Raw genomic sequence first — 14,589 nt, 5'->3', positions numbered from 1 at the left:
GCTGGCCCTCATCTATTGTCTTTTTCACTTTGCGCCCCTTTGCGTTCATTTTTCTTCCCCTTTTTTCGACGGATCCCGTTTTCAAGTGAGCGCCCTCGCACAGTTGTCGCTGGTGCATGCGATTGACTCCTCCCCCTATCTCTCTTTCACGCTTGTTAGGCAGAGCGTATTTACCGCAGCTTTCGATTCTTTTCATCTTTTTGTTTCCTCCCGTTTTTCCTCCCTTCCTCCTCCGTTCACTCCATTTTTCCGGTGCCTTTTTTTCGTTTAGCTGCTGCAGTTGTCCCTCCTGTGTGAGCGTTGGTGCGTTCTCGGGCAATTGTGGCTGAGCGTTTCCGCTGTCGTGCGGTGCTTTTGCGGTGTGCTTTCTATTCTCTCTCTCGCACGCGCGCACAACGCACTCATCAACATCACAGGTGACCATTACAGCGTTGCTCTTCGGCTTTTACGCGGTAAGGGCACAAAACACACATTCCTCTGGCAGTGCGGTGCGTTGCGGTGTGTGCGACGGTGCACGGAAAGTCCGACTGATCCCGCCACAGGAGGCTCTGGTTTCGCACCGGACCCTGGAAAGGCGGTCGTAAGCGTCGGGGGAGCGTTTTTTTCCAGCATATGGTGCTCAAGGGGCACGGCTCTTCTCCAGCAAAAAAACGTGAGCGCTACATTGCTCTCACTCGGACAGGCGAACGCAGCGCGCCTCTGTCTTTGTGCACCTGGGTGGTGGTGGTGATGGAGCATCTCGACTGCGGTGCTGTAACCTCTGACTTTCTGCTCTATCCGTCGAGGCGCGTCGTTGCGGGTGAGAAAAATCAGAAAGACAGGGATGCGATGCGTCGGGAAGGTGACATGGTGAGTGGGGCACGTGCGCCCTGTCAGCTTCCGAATGGTGATGGCGTGAAAAACATCATGCCCGACGTCCCGCCAAGATACGCACAGCAGCCATGCAAAGGCGGCGCCGAAATCACCATGGCCATGCCCCCTCTGGCTATGGGCCCTACCGAGGCTGCTGCTATTCCTCGCGAATACAGCGGCTCCGTTGTCGGCTCTCTTGCCCCGCCACCGCCGAATGCGTTGCTGGAGGCCGTTCCGGTGGCGCCTGTGGTTGTCGCTATGCCGCTCGTAGGGTGGCGCGGTGCTTGCCGCAGTATGCGACCTCTCGACACATTGTCTTCTTCTGATAGCGAACACCTTGATTCGCATGAGCATTTGTGTTCGTCGCCCTCCACAAGCGCCTCGTTCAGAAACGGCGCGGAGCACAGCAGCACCCCGTGCCTGGTACCCTCGGGGAGGCGGCCAGCTCCATCAGAGCCGCTTTGTACACAGGCGTTGCCGAGCACCTTCCTGCCCTCGACCCGGTCTACCCCCACCGATGGCATCTGCACGTCTGTCGGCTCTCAGGATACTCGGCTGTCGTCGATGCGGAGCACCGCGAGCCGTCGTTGCTACGTTCCAGGGCGTGCCCCTCGACTTCAGTCATGTACTGTCGCATCGGACGGTGGTGCTGGCATGCTGAGCGCACTCCAGAGCGTCACTTCGCGGGCTACAACTCAAGCAAGCCAAGTGACCACACGCGCACCGAACGAGTCTCTACAAGGCCTTGACACAAGCGACACGCAGGCGTCACTGTTGTCCCTTTCGAGTGAGATGGGCTCCACTTCAGAGTACACACATCTCACTCCAGAGTGCCATTTTAATGGGTCCGCGACGCGTTGTTCGTCGCGTCGGCCGCCGCCGCCGCCGATGCGAACCAGCGCCTTCACTCTCCCTGGGCCGACGGCACATAGCCCGCCTACGAGCGCCATTCCTAACTCGACTCGGCCGACGCTTTCTGCGCCAATGGCGTCACCGTCGTTGTTGGAGGAACCGCGGTCGCTTACCAAGCACCCCCTATTAGGCAACCCTTTCACGCAACAGCGGCAGCTCTCGGATGGGCGTCTCGGCGGGTACGGAGTGGTACCCTTTCAGTTGTTCGATGCTGACCCAACGGCAGCCGCCGCCGACCCTTGCGCCCGTTACCCAGGCGCCCGCTCGCCTTTACTTCGAGGCTTCGCAAGTAGTGGGCAAAGCGCTTCGCGCACCCCTCCGGTTGCCGTGCTTGTACCTCTGGTGCCGGAACCATCGGCACCGGCACTGGCACTAGTCTCGCCGCCGCCTATACAGCAACTGGAAGGGGACACGTACGAGGTGAACGCGAATAGCATCTCTTCGGAGATGAGCTTCCGCTACCAAGAATCTACCTCCTCCGAGTCGCCGCAAGCTGAGCCAGCTTCTGTTCAAGAGCCACGCACTCCAGTGACCGTGTCGCCGTTTCACCCTTCACTATCACAGGTGTATTTGCCCGCTCCTAAACCGCGACCGCTGCGGCCGACGCCAGTGTGCTCTTCGCCCCTTCGCAATGGCGATCCCACTCTACTGGAGTACGTAGCTGGCCTGAAGCCGCCACGTGGCTCGTGCAGCATCCGTGGAGCCCTTCTGTGTGTCGGCATAGCTCTCTGCACCGTGCCGTTGTGCGCGACTGTGTTGTTGTTTTTTTTACACTATTGGGCTGTCGCGCTGCAGAAGAATAGCTACTCGGCACCGGCCCTGGAACCCCAGTCAGGGACGATGTCCAAGGCGGGCTTGACGCTGCTGCTTGGCACCCTGCTTGCGTTTGTGGTTATGGGTGGCGGAAGCGGCGCGGCCCTCTACCTCGTGGTTTATCGTCTCTCCATCCGCTATCACCTGCGTGCCTTTGCGCTTTGTGCCCGCCTTGCTGACGGGCCATCGCCGCTGGATGTCCACCACCTCGCAGCAGAGGAAGCAGAGGGCCGATGCGACAGTGTGATGCCCATCGACGCAGCAGCCACAGCGGCACAGCAGTCCGCCAGCGGCAACGCCTCTGTGCACGGGTTTCCTCCCTTCGTCGCCCGGTGGCATGAAGAGGTGAGCCGGCTGATCGGTCATCTCACGTGCCCCCTAGAAGTGAGCCAGGCGGAATGGCGCTCCTTCCTTGCGTCGGAGAGGCGCAGCCTCGTCTTGCCGAACGATGGCACCAACGGCTGCGGCGCTCACCTCGAAACGGCGGCGGTGCTGACCGAAGGCCTTTTTAGCAACAGCAACAACAGCCGCGCGCTCCCTTTCTGTGTGCCAGCACCAGCGCTGCCGGCCGAGAGCGAGCCGTGGTCGCTGCACTCCACGCAACGTGGCTCGCGCTATCGAGTGAACGAGGCGGTGTTCTCCCGCCGACCGCAGCACCCTGTGGACGTAAGCAAGCGGCAAGAGGCGGTGACGGTGGTGGTGTGCCGCCTATTGACTCCCGCTGAGTTACTCGTGCAGCAAAGCCCTCTGACGCGGTTGCAGGTGGAGGAGTTGCAGCACCTCTCGAACGAGTTTCATCAGCGCCTGCGCGCTGTGCCGCGGACGTCGTACGCCGCCATCACGGAGGTCGGTGTGTCCGAAGTGGTCTTTTCCTTCAACACCGTCTCCCCACTACCTTCACTCGTAGCAAGTCCGGCAGCCGTGGCGCTTGCCGTCGCCGCACACAAGGCTCTTGCGGAGTGGCGACCAATGTGCCATGGCACCCCGGTGCAGTGGGGTATAGCCGTGCATCGCTTTGACGCTTATATGTGCCCCACGCGCGGTATGCAAGGACGGCTGTACCTCAGCTTTGGGACGGTGGAGTACGACTTTGCCCGTCTGCTAGCCGATCTCGCTGCACTGTTCGACTACGGCGCGTTGTGCCACGCTGGGTTTCTCGCGGACGCTTCCTGCAAGTCGAGAACGCTCCCTGTAGACTATGTAATGGATTTGCGCCAGCAGGCGCATTTGGTGTACCAGCTTCACGAGAGAGATGTTGACCGGGAGCAGCGGCTGCAGATGACGAGTGCGATAGCGGCGATGCGAAACGGCGATTACAAGGCAGGAGTGGACGCACTGGGGACGTGGCGAGAGAAACGCGGTGGTCTACCGAGGGCTGCAGCACACCTGCAATACGTGGCGCGTTTGCTGGAGCGTGCGGCGCGTCCACGCCGGACTCACGCCTTAGAGGGGCATCCTGCGCCAGGGAATTCGCCGCCTCCAATTCCCGCGATTGAGGGAGTCGCCGAGTGGGCTGTGGAAGGTCTCCTGACGTCTTACTCTCGCCCCCCGCCAGTGTGGGAAGAGGAGGAGGCGCTGGTGGCCATGGCGCCGCGTGTGTCAAGCCCTGGTCGGCTCTGTGCACCATCTCTTCTCGCGGCGAGTGCGGGCCGCGGTAGCAACCTGCGAGTGTGGGATAGCGAGAGCAGAGACGTGGTGCTGCCGTCCTCTGCCTTACAATCTCGCGGCACCACGAGCGAGCTGGCATCGTTTCTTCGAGGATTGGTGCGCCGCTCATCCTCCACTCGCGCCCCCTATCTATCGCCGACTCCGCAGCGACTGGGACATGTAGGACCAAGGGTTATCGAGAAGTTGCCGCATCAGTCATGCGAGGTGCCAGCGGCGGTAGACGGTGACAAAGGACCCCTCAGCTCACCTCAGAAGAGCGATGCGCCCTTTTTTCGTAGGGCGGAGTCCGTGCCACGCGGAGGCAATGTGCTGGAGGGCGGCTCTCCGCCTCCTTCGCCGCGTGAGAACGTCATCGGCAGCTCCTTTTTCTCGCATGCGACGCGCTCGGTTTCCGAGACGCTGGCCGCGCCCACTGCGCTGCCAGACATGGCGAGTGGAGACCGAATGTGGGCGGCACTCACACTTTCGACGGAGCCGGACCAGAGCACCGTCACCATGACCGCGACGAGGCCGCGCCTCTTCTCGAACAGCTGGAGCCTTGCAGAATCTGGTGTGCCCGAAATGCCCACGCTGACGCCGCTGAACTCGGGAGTTTTGCGGCCATCCCAGTCGGATGTGCGGCGGCCACGCCACACCTCAATTCTCCTACCGGTCGCAAAGAACGAGGAGGACGCGACGGCCCTGGCGACTGTCTTTGGCTCCAGAAAAGGGCGCGCTGCGGTCCGTTCTTCGCGAGGGCGGCGCGACAGTGTTGGGAGCAAAAGCGATCGAGCACGCGGCCGCACCAGCTCGCAACTGACGGTGGAGGCCCCAGCTAGCGACGAGGGGTCCTTGCGGCAGCTGGCGCATCGAGCCAGCTCCCAGTCGACTGACACCACGATCGCCCGCTTTCCCTCCGAGGTCAGCCATGACTCCGTGTCGGCGCGTTCGGGCTCTCCACGACGGCGGACCTCTGCTAGCACCGCCGCCGCCTCCTCGGTTCTTCCTTTGTTTGCGAATAATACGATGCCCTTCAGTGTGGACAGGGCAGAGGCGCGGAGTGAAGCGGATTTTGCCAGTGAGGTGGACCTTAATCAAGAGCTGTCGCTGATGTCGGTTGTGCAGCGCTCGCGCTCAAGGCTCAGCCAGCGCGCGACAGCGCAACCATCGTCGGTGGTCTGCTCCTGCACAAAGCGTATTGACAACAGCTCGACCGACGCGGTGATGATTTTCCAGGGCTTCCACCCGAACGGCTATCTGGTCGCTGTGAAGCGTGCGGACCGTCGCGCGGAAAAGCAGGTGGCGCTGCTCCGGAACGAATTGGACCTCTTACGGGAGCTACATCACCGCAACATTGTCAACATTGTCAGTGCCTGGAAGCATAGCGAAGCCGAGTATATGGCGATGGAGTACGCTTGTGAAACGCTCTCGACTGTGCTGCAAAAGTTTAAGGTGCTGCTTCCCGGTGTCGTCCGCTTTTACGCGCGTGAGCTGCTGAACGCTCTGGCTTACCTGCACCGGGACTGCGGCATCATTCACCGCGACCTGTCCCCCAACAATGTCATCATCACCAACACAACGGATCGAAGTCGCGTGAAGCTCATCGACTTTGGTCGCTCTGTCATGAGCCCGCTCCTCTTCACTGGCAGTGGCGGGCTCTCGGTGACAGTGCCAGGCAGCTCTAACCTCGAAATCGCGGAGCGCCGCTCGAGCCGCAGCACGGTAAGTGCCGCCGGCGTGACTATGTCGGTCGTCGGGACGCCCCTCTTCATGTCGCCGCAGGCGTGCCAAGGACTCGCGCACCCGCTGAACGACATCTGGAGCTTGGGCATCATTGTGCACCTGTGCCTCACAGGAACCTACCCGTACCCGCCAGAGACCTTCACCGACCCTGAGACGTTCATCGAAAATGTCGGGAGCGGCCGTCTGACTCCAGTGCTCGCAGAAACGTGCGAGATGACTGGCGAAGCGCGCTGCTTCATTGAGAAGTGCTTGACTCTCAGCCTCACCGAGCGCCCCTCCGCCACAACGCTGCTGAAACACAGCTTTGTAGAGCGCTGAGTGGCATACCCCTTCGTGTAGAGGCGTGCTGTGGCGCGTGTCGGATCCGCTTCCATATCCTCATCTCTCCTCGATCGCCGTGCGCGTCTGTAAGCGGCTAAGCCGTTGCGTGTAGATGGCCCTGCATCTGCACGCAACACGCGGGCTTCCTCTCTCCAGCCACGCCTGCCGTCTCTGCGACTCCCTTCCCATTGTAACTCGGCCGACGGGGCCCGCCTCACCTTTTTTCTTCCCATTACCGTGAGGCGCCAATCCCCGGCGTGAGCGTTGATGCCGACTACGGGGACTTGCACCGTTTTGTGCTGCTGTTATGTGGCCTCGCTCTATGTGTCTCTGTTTTCCCGTTTCTCCGCTACAGAAGCCTTCAGCGCGTTGCCTCTTCTCCTCCCCGCCTCACCCATTCACCGCAGCCGAGGTTGGCTGGCTGGACAACTGCTATCCTTCTCCCCCGACACAGGTACTTTTTCCCTGTTTGGCTCTATTTGTCACGCGCTGTTTTTTTTCTTTTCGATTTGTGTGCGTTTATCTTCAGCGCATGCATGACTGCCTGCCGTTATCCGTACATCTGTATGCACACCTCTTTTTTATTTGATGATCTCTCGTTGGCTACCGGTGCGCCCTCCCCCACCTCTCCTTTCCTCTCTTCGGTGGTTTCCTATTGCTGTGCGGGCACGTTTGCATCTTGGTGTGCACCAGCGCCTGTGACAATTTTTGCGCTGTGTGCATTCGTTGCCTGCTTTTTTTTCCTTGCCTCACTTGTGCTTGCTCGTGTACGTGTGAGGCGGCGGTGCGTACGTGTGCACGCATGCATGTGTGCGATTTCTTTGTGTGTGTATATAATGCTCTCTTCTTTCGCATCCTTCCACTGTTGATCCCCTCCACTCGCACCCCCACTCTAACGCCTTCCACCCCCTTTTCCTTCTCTTCACCCTCTTCGAGGGCAGTTCACATACAAGAAATGGAACTGTCCAAATGTGGCTTTGTGGGACGAATGTGCTCATGAGTGTATATAGATGTGCCTGTTCTTGTGCTTATGGGAGTGTTACATGCGTGTGTGCGCGTATGGGCTCGCGTACGTCGTCCTCTTTTTATACCTCCCTCTTTCTTAAGAATCCTTCCTAGTCTTGGATTGGGTACGGCGTCCTTTTCAGTTTGCTGACTCGCTGCACCGCATTCCCTCGTTTATTTCTGTGTCTCTGTTTCCGCGACGGTCGCTCTACGACGCATGCTCCAACTACTGCCGCGCGGCGAAGACAGTGTACCTGAAGGGGAAAAGCGACACAAAAAGCAGCGGTAGTGACGGTAGCGAAAGTGAACAAAGAAAGCGACAAGTGCACACGAAATCCACGAGATTGCAGGGAATCCCGCACGAAAAGCGATCTCCACAGCGCCTCTCCCTTCAGAAAGTAAAGATCACTGTCGCTGCGCATTCATCAGGGTGTTTCTGTGCGCGACGCCCATGCTCAAAGACTACTGTAGGCGAATACACGCGGTGCAGCGCATATGCCTCGACGCCTCTGCGCGCGCTTCTGTGTGGGTTGCCCTTCATGGACAGCCGACCCTCTCCATCCCCCATTCCCCATACGGCGGTACATCTGCTTCCTCCTGCGCCATTCCTCTGTTTGCATGTTTACCTCTTCTCGGCAGTGATGGATGGTGGGGGAGAGGAGGGGCGGATAGGGCTGTGCCTTCGCTGCCTTGAAGGCTTTCCGCGGTTTTACTTTCTTAGACAACCCCCACCGCCTTCTTTCCTCTTGGTGCACTTCCTAACAACGTTGAGCGCCACTACACCTCTGCCCCCCCGCTTGCGGAAGAAACACTAGCTCCCGCAACACACCTGTGATGAGGGATAGAAGCTGGCACCATTTTCTCCATGATCACCAGATTCCCTCGCACAAGGCTCTCGACACGCTTTGCCATCACATCTCTTTCGTCCACCACGCACTTCACTCATTTGAATGCACCCCCGAGCGTTTTGGCCCTCTATCCCTCCATTCAGCCGTGTGGTCCTTCTTGAGCTCCGCATCTCCGTCGCTGCTGCGTCTTCCACGTCAAGAGCGCAGTATGTGCGCATTTCTCGCCGAGAAGCCTCTCGAGTGAAAAGCAACAGATGAGCGATTGGTATCCTGCCGTGCCGGCGGAGTCAGCTTGCCATGGTCCGGTTACTTCACTCAGCATGAGACGCTAGGCTGGCGTCACTGCTCTCAGCTCTATTCTCTCAGTTTTGGTGGCGCATTTGGTGTGACACCGAGGGGACTGTCGTATGGGGAGATGGCCGAGGGGGCCCAACTCTTCGCTCCCCGCGTAGGGAGAGAGCGCATGAGCTGCGGGTAAAAATGGGCTTCCATCGTTAATAAGGCGCTCTCCTTTTGCCGGCCCTCGAAGATGCCAACCGCGCTCTGTGCTCGCTCGCTGTCTCTCTCTCTCCCTCTCTGCATGCATGTCTGTGTGTGCGTGTGTGTGTGTGTGCGCCCCCGCCCCTCCGCCCTGTCCGTTCGTGCGCTTACCTCTTCCAAAACGCACGCATATGCTGAGATTGGGCCCGACGTCTGGTGGCTCTCCACGGATACCCACGTTCAGCGTCATCTCCGCCTTGAGGTACATCTGGTGGATGGTCTTGCCCTCTGTGCCGCGACACCTCCTCTTCCGCCTCTCGCCCCTTCTCCTCTCGCATATGCACACGCCGGATTGACGTGTCTGTCCGTCTCCTCCGTTTCCGCTGAGGTGTATGTGAGGCGACATTCTTCCTCACCATCCACGCTCATTGCCGCTCTTCACCTTTCTTTGGTGTCCTTCGCTCAGCTCATCCTCTCCGTGAGCTCTGACGTGCCCCTTCGCTCGCGTCTTGTCTCTCCTTCAAGAGGAGCCTACACGTGTATGCTGCTCAACTTCCCTCTGTCTAAGACATCGTTTTTTTTTTATCGCTCTCTCAATCCGTGAGACTCACGTATTCTCATCCCGTCCCCCTTCTCTTAAAGTTGCGCCTCATTTCTTTGCGGTCGCGCCTTTCGGGTGTCGAGTAATGCGGCCGTGGTTTCTGCGCGGAAGGGTGATTCATGGCTTTGGCCGTGGCGGCACGCAGCTGGGGTACCCTACGGCTAACATGGAGCTCAGCGAAGCGGCGATTGAGTTCCTGAAGCCGTACAACAACCTCGTGCTGTGGGGATGGGGCTGTATAGAAGCGGCGGAGTCTAAAACTGGAGAGCGGCGGCCGGGGGATGCGTCCCCTGAGTCTCTCGGGCCTTTCCCGTTTGTGATGTCCATTGGCAACAACCCGCAATTCAAGAACGTGGACGTCAGTGCAGAGGTGCACTTCCTGCACAAGTTTGACGGGGACTTCTACGACCGTGTGGTGCGCATCATAACACTCGAGCCGATCCGCTCGCAGTCAGCCTTTACGACACTCGAAGAGCTCATCAAGACCATCGACGCTGATGTAGTGTTTGCTGAAGAGCGTTTAAAGATGCCGCAGTGGGCGTCGTATAAGCACCATAGCATAGTGAGCCCTGCGCGCGTGCCGGCGCAGCTGAGCGATCCAGTCCAGCTACCCTCCTTCGGCTTCCTCGAATCGTAGGGCGGGAAAGGCGCGAGACAGCCCCTGCAGCGATATAACGCGCTTGAGGCAATGAGCGCTCTCTCGCATGCAGCGCAGGACTGATTTCAGTGCTTCGTCTTCGCGGCGTTCCCTTCTTTCATCCGCTCTCTTTCTTCCCTCCAGGTCTTCCCGTCGTCTTGTGAGTGGTGTTACGGCTCGATGATGGCCACGCCTCCCTGCGCCATACTGTGGGCTGTGTATGACTTGCACATACCTAACACGCATCTCGTACTGAGTGCGGCGCTTTTCTCGGCCTCCGCTGTTGTCGTGCGTGGCGGGAGTGTATAGGGTAACGTGAGGGGAAAAACGAGCGCCGAAGGTGCCCTAAGCGGTGGAAGTTGAGCTACACGACACTTGTTCGAGAGGGGATACACTGCACGAATCGGTGCCGGCAGCAGGGATGGGAAGCTGCACGGGAGGCAACGCCTACTGTCCTGTAGAGGCGGCAGTACCTCTTGGCGGTCACTTGCCCGATGCGCGATTCTCTCTCCATCACCCCCCCCTACACACCATCCATCTCGCGGTCTCCCCTTCTCTTGCACGCGCCTTTTTCTCTGTCTCTCTGCGATGGCCTATATTCGCTCTCACACCGAGACGCAGCCCTGCCACAAGCACCACGAGCACAGTGTAGAACACTTGTACGCCGTTTATATGCTCAATCGCATTGCGAAAAAAAAAGACGGGCAGATTCCTTTTCATGCTTGTTTCCGCTACCCGTGTGCGTGCACGTGCGCTGGCGGTGGTGCCAGCTCCAGAGAGGGCTGGGGGGCTTCTGCGCTTCCGTGACGAGAGCACCAGTGGCGGAGTAACGAAGTCCACACGGAGGAGATGTTTCGCTCATGGGGAGAGCTGACAAGGTGCGCTTGTGAAGTGTTCGACCTTTTCGCTGAACCTATTTCAGCGGCTGGGCATGTGAGTAGTACTTCATCCTCGCACGAGGCAGCCAGTGCTGCAGAAGTAGGCCTGAGCCGAGTGGGGCTGGAGTGTGCCTTCTACGTCTTGTTTGGACGCTATCCCAATCCGTCGCTGATAGCTAACTGCTTTGCAGCAGCGCCGGCGTCAGTGTCATCAGCGCGATGCACCCCCTCCGCATCGCCGCGTCAGATGCCTCGTGACGCGCGTGGAGCCATCGCCGCACCGCTGGCGTGGGGCTCTGCTCTCGCTTCTTCTGGCTTGGGTGGGTCGACCCGTACAGGCCGCAGGTGCTATGTGACGCGTCGCGCCTATCTGCGGTTTGTGACCCTGTGCGCCGACGAGGAAGGGGAGGGGTTTGTCACGGAACAGCTGCAAGGGAATACCGCTGCCGATGCTGCCGCGACTGCATCCTTTGTCGAGGGCAAGAAGGCGGCGCAGCTGCAATGGTGGCGACAGTTTCAGAGTGTCGCAGGCTCCAAGGGCTTCATCACTGCAGCCGATCTTCACGGCATCGGCCTCCAGAGCCCCTTTTCAGACGTGCAAGAGGTACTCGAGGGACCGCCTTTCATGCGCACATGCGACTCCGCAGCGGCAGCTCAGCCAAAGTCGCCCGTTTCGCGGCAGGTACCACTGGTGCAGCACATCTTCTGGATGCTGGACAGCGATCACGATGGCAATGTGTGCTTCGATGATGTGCGGCCCTTTTTACAAGAGTGCTGAGCGAGAGGAAAGCGCAGGCAATCGAGCGTGCAAAGGGCGCGAGCGGGGCGGGGGTAGAGGGGCAACGAACGTTTTCGGTAACGCTGTGCGACCACGAACCTCTTTGGCCGCCTCCTCTCCAGTGCTGCTCCCGTGCGGCGTTTCGCGGCGAATCCACGCCTGGGTTTCAAGAGAGGGTGGCGCTTATGTAGACGCAGAATCGCGGCAAGCGAAATAGACGCACACACGCACAGAGGGACTCTTTACTCCTTCTTGCGGCGCTTGAGGTGAGGCATACGATACCGAAAACGCGAACTCAATGTTGTGACGTTTCTCTTGTGGCGGGCGCTCGGCAGAGGCGAGAGCAACTGTGCATCGCTGTAGCGAGGTCTTCGCTTGCTACGATGTCTCAAGGAAAGTGTTCCAAGGGGGGCGACAAGTGGCTGCGCGCCTGCTGCCTTCCGCGACCTCGGGCCCAGCCGAGGTGATACATGCGCGGCAGACTGAATTGGGTGCCCTGGTGCTGGTGGCGGTGCTGAATCTCTCTTTCCTCTATCCCCCTCTGCCTCCTTCCCCTTCCTTCAGTGCGTATCAGACTTCTTGTGACTGACCCCGGCCTCCTTTCGCGCTTTTTTATCGTTCGTGCATGCGCTCTTCCGGTGTCGCTGTGCATGTCTGCATGGCGTTGACGCACCCCACCCGAGAGGCAACGTGAACGTCTGCTAACACACCACGAAATACCGCAGGAAAAATCAACACAATTGCTCGATCGTGCCCTTGGATGCCGACGAAGGAGACGCAGGTGTACTGGCATGACCTTCCCACGCCTTGGCCACCGTGGCGCAATGCGGAGGAGTTGAAGCAGTGCATACTCGCAAGTAGGCGAGCTTCCGCGCAAATGGCGCAGCAGCACTGGCGCAACGTGCACGGTGACGCCTCGTCGCCTCGAAGCTCGTTTCCTCGCGTGCAACCTTCACGCGCGAAGCAGGGCAGCCTCGCCGATCGAATGCGCGAGCGTGCGACGCGGCACATTGAGCGCCCTGTGGTTTTCCGCCGCGTCGTCCCGGAGCCACACGCAACACCGCTACTGGTGGTGAACCTCATTATGGAACACCTGGGTCAGCGTCCGGTGCTCGCAGAAGAGGCGGCGGAAGTGGTGGATCGCGTGACGCAGCATTTCAACACGCTGACGCAGTCGTCGCAGCGGGCGTTAGGGGACCGCTTGGGAGGCGGGTCGTCGAGCCCCCAGTCTAGCCGTGGCGGCGCAGGCTCTCGTAAGCGTGGCATGGCAGCGGAGTCCGTTCTGTCTCAAGTGCAGCAGCAGGATGACGCGCGCGTGGGGTCGGCACCCTCACAGTCGACATTTGGTGCCAGCGGTGGCACGGCGGGGCCTCTGTCCATAGCACTTCAGGACTCTCTCTTACTAGATACCGTGGCAGAGTTCTGTGCTGCCCGCGGGCTGGTGTTTCGGCGACTCTCGAGGGCAGACCTTCGAGGCATGCGTTACCGCGTCTCGTCAGTGGAGGCCGTCCCGCGCCGTCGCGTGGTGGTCCTCGCCGACCGCCACGATCCGGTCTTTGCCGTGCTGTTTGGCGTGTCGCGCCACGTGACCCCGGAGCCGTTCGTAGTGTCCGTGTTGAAGCTGGAAGGAAAGACACCCGAGTCCATGCAGCGGTACCGTAAAGCAGAGGCTCCTGTGACGCAGGTGTTCTGCATGGCACCGGCACCGGTGCCGTGGCGCCGGATCACCCGGAGTATTTCTGTTTCGACGCTGCGAGATGAATTTGTCGTGGCGGTGGTTGAGCTGGACGCAAACGAGGAGGCGGCAACGGCGGGAGAGAGTGAGGGAGAGGTCTCGAGTCATGGCAACAGACGGAAGCGCCGTTGCGCCTCCGTCGCCGGCGTGAACGCACCGCCGCAAAAGGTACAACGACAGCAGACCGTGCAGCTGCTTGGAGGTGACGAGGACGAGATGGAGGATGAGCCGGGCTTCCTGTCTGCCGCTGACACGGACGGCCATGACGAGGCCGACTCTGCTGTAACACCCTCCTTTGCCTCTGAAAAGGTTCCACTCGAGCGCCGATGGCTCAATAGCGCCCCGCTCTTTCCTGGCACGAGTCGACTTGCGGAGGCATCTACGGGCGAGGTAATGACAGAGCTGATAGGCTCCACGAATCAGGTAGAGGATCCCTTACTGACGCTGCCGCGCTCGGAAGGGGCGGAGCGGAGGCGCGGGTCACACCACCGCGTGTGGTACCGCCGGTTACTGCCCAAAAGCTCTGGTGATTTCATGGCACGCATGCATACTTACCAGGCAGAGGAGCCGCGACCATTGTATTAGTGCCTGCAACGGCAATCATTGAACCCGCGGCGGCGACATGGGTGGAGGGGGCGCCGCATCCGAGGGAAGTGGAGCCGTTGCGAACTTCAACGGCAACAATGGCGCCCTGGCTGTGACTCGGAAGGGTACCTTTATAGTCTGTGACGCGGCAGCTTCCCTACTCTTGTTGGCGACGGCGGTTCTTTCAGTTGGGTTGCGCTCGTGCCAGGGACACGAGGTAGTCTTTCACGGCAAGAAGGTGCCGGCCGCTCGAGGAGTCAGCGATTCGAGCCTGTGTGAGAGAAAAGGGGAACGGGCGAAAAAATGAAACAGCGACGCCACTGAAGATCGACCGAGTAGATTGGGAGAGAGGGGTGGGTCAAGGCGGGGGCTGCTCAGCGTGAAGCTCACCTGCGTTTGCTTGTGCCTTCGCTTAAGGCTTCCAACCCCCTTCTGTCTCCCGCGACAACGCACACGTTGAAGGCTTCGCTTGAACTCTTCATGCCATATCTGGGCGTGCCAGGCGCAGTATGGCGTCCGGACGACGCTTCGACTAGGCGACTGGCACGATGGAAGCCGTTCTGTCGCCCCTTGGCAGCTGACTCGTCTTTCTCTGCCCGGGCGTCGATGCGCTTCGGCAACTCGCCCCCCTCCTTTCGCTGATGCTGCCTTCTTACGCATTCCTCCCTGTGGTGGAGTGCGTCTGCGGTGGCGGGGGGTGGAAGAAGGGCAAAAGGAGGCGAGGAGGCGGTCGTACTGGGTGGGTGAGAGCAGT

At 59.9% G+C, this 14,589-nt stretch overlaps 4 protein-coding genes across 4 annotated transcripts; all 4 read left to right on the top strand.

The window, feature by feature from the left end:
• Window positions 1-966: 966 nt before the first annotated feature.
• On the top strand, window positions 967-6,285 carry LSCM1_01076 (uncharacterized protein; the record flags this gene model as incomplete). Its single annotated transcript, XM_067318702.1, has 1 exon — window positions 967-6,285. One exon carries the CDS (start codon window positions 967-969, stop codon window positions 6,283-6,285), a length of 5,319 nt encoding a protein of 1,772 aa, XP_067174807.1.
• A 3,022-nt stretch (window positions 6,286-9,307) lies between these two features.
• LSCM1_01075 (uncharacterized protein) lies at window positions 9,308-9,859 on the top strand (the record flags this gene model as incomplete). The annotated part of the gene is made up of 1 exon (XM_067318701.1): window positions 9,308-9,859. One exon carries the CDS (start codon window positions 9,308-9,310, stop codon window positions 9,857-9,859), a length of 552 nt encoding a protein of 183 aa, XP_067174806.1.
• Window positions 9,860-10,708: 849 nt separating this feature from the next.
• Window positions 10,709-11,515, top strand: LSCM1_01074 (uncharacterized protein; the record flags this gene model as incomplete). The annotated part of the gene is made up of 1 exon (XM_067318700.1): window positions 10,709-11,515. The coding sequence occupies one exon, from the start codon at window positions 10,709-10,711 to the stop codon at window positions 11,513-11,515; it is 807 nt and encodes a 268-aa protein (XP_067174805.1).
• A 760-nt stretch (window positions 11,516-12,275) lies between these two features.
• LSCM1_01073 (uncharacterized protein) lies at window positions 12,276-13,835 on the top strand (the record flags this gene model as incomplete). The annotated part of the gene is made up of 1 exon (XM_067318699.1): window positions 12,276-13,835. One exon carries the CDS (start codon window positions 12,276-12,278, stop codon window positions 13,833-13,835), a length of 1,560 nt encoding a protein of 519 aa, XP_067174804.1.
• Window positions 13,836-14,589: the final 754 nt, after the last annotated feature.

Source organism: Leishmania martiniquensis, chromosome 35 (genome assembly GCF_017916325.1).
Source record: "Leishmania martiniquensis isolate LSCM1 chromosome 35, whole genome shotgun sequence".
In the NCBI taxonomy this organism is placed as follows: Eukaryota; Euglenozoa; class Kinetoplastea; order Trypanosomatida; family Trypanosomatidae; genus Leishmania; species Leishmania martiniquensis.
The sequence above is the reverse complement of the archived record's forward strand: the minus strand, read 5'-3'. Positions and strand labels throughout refer to the sequence as shown.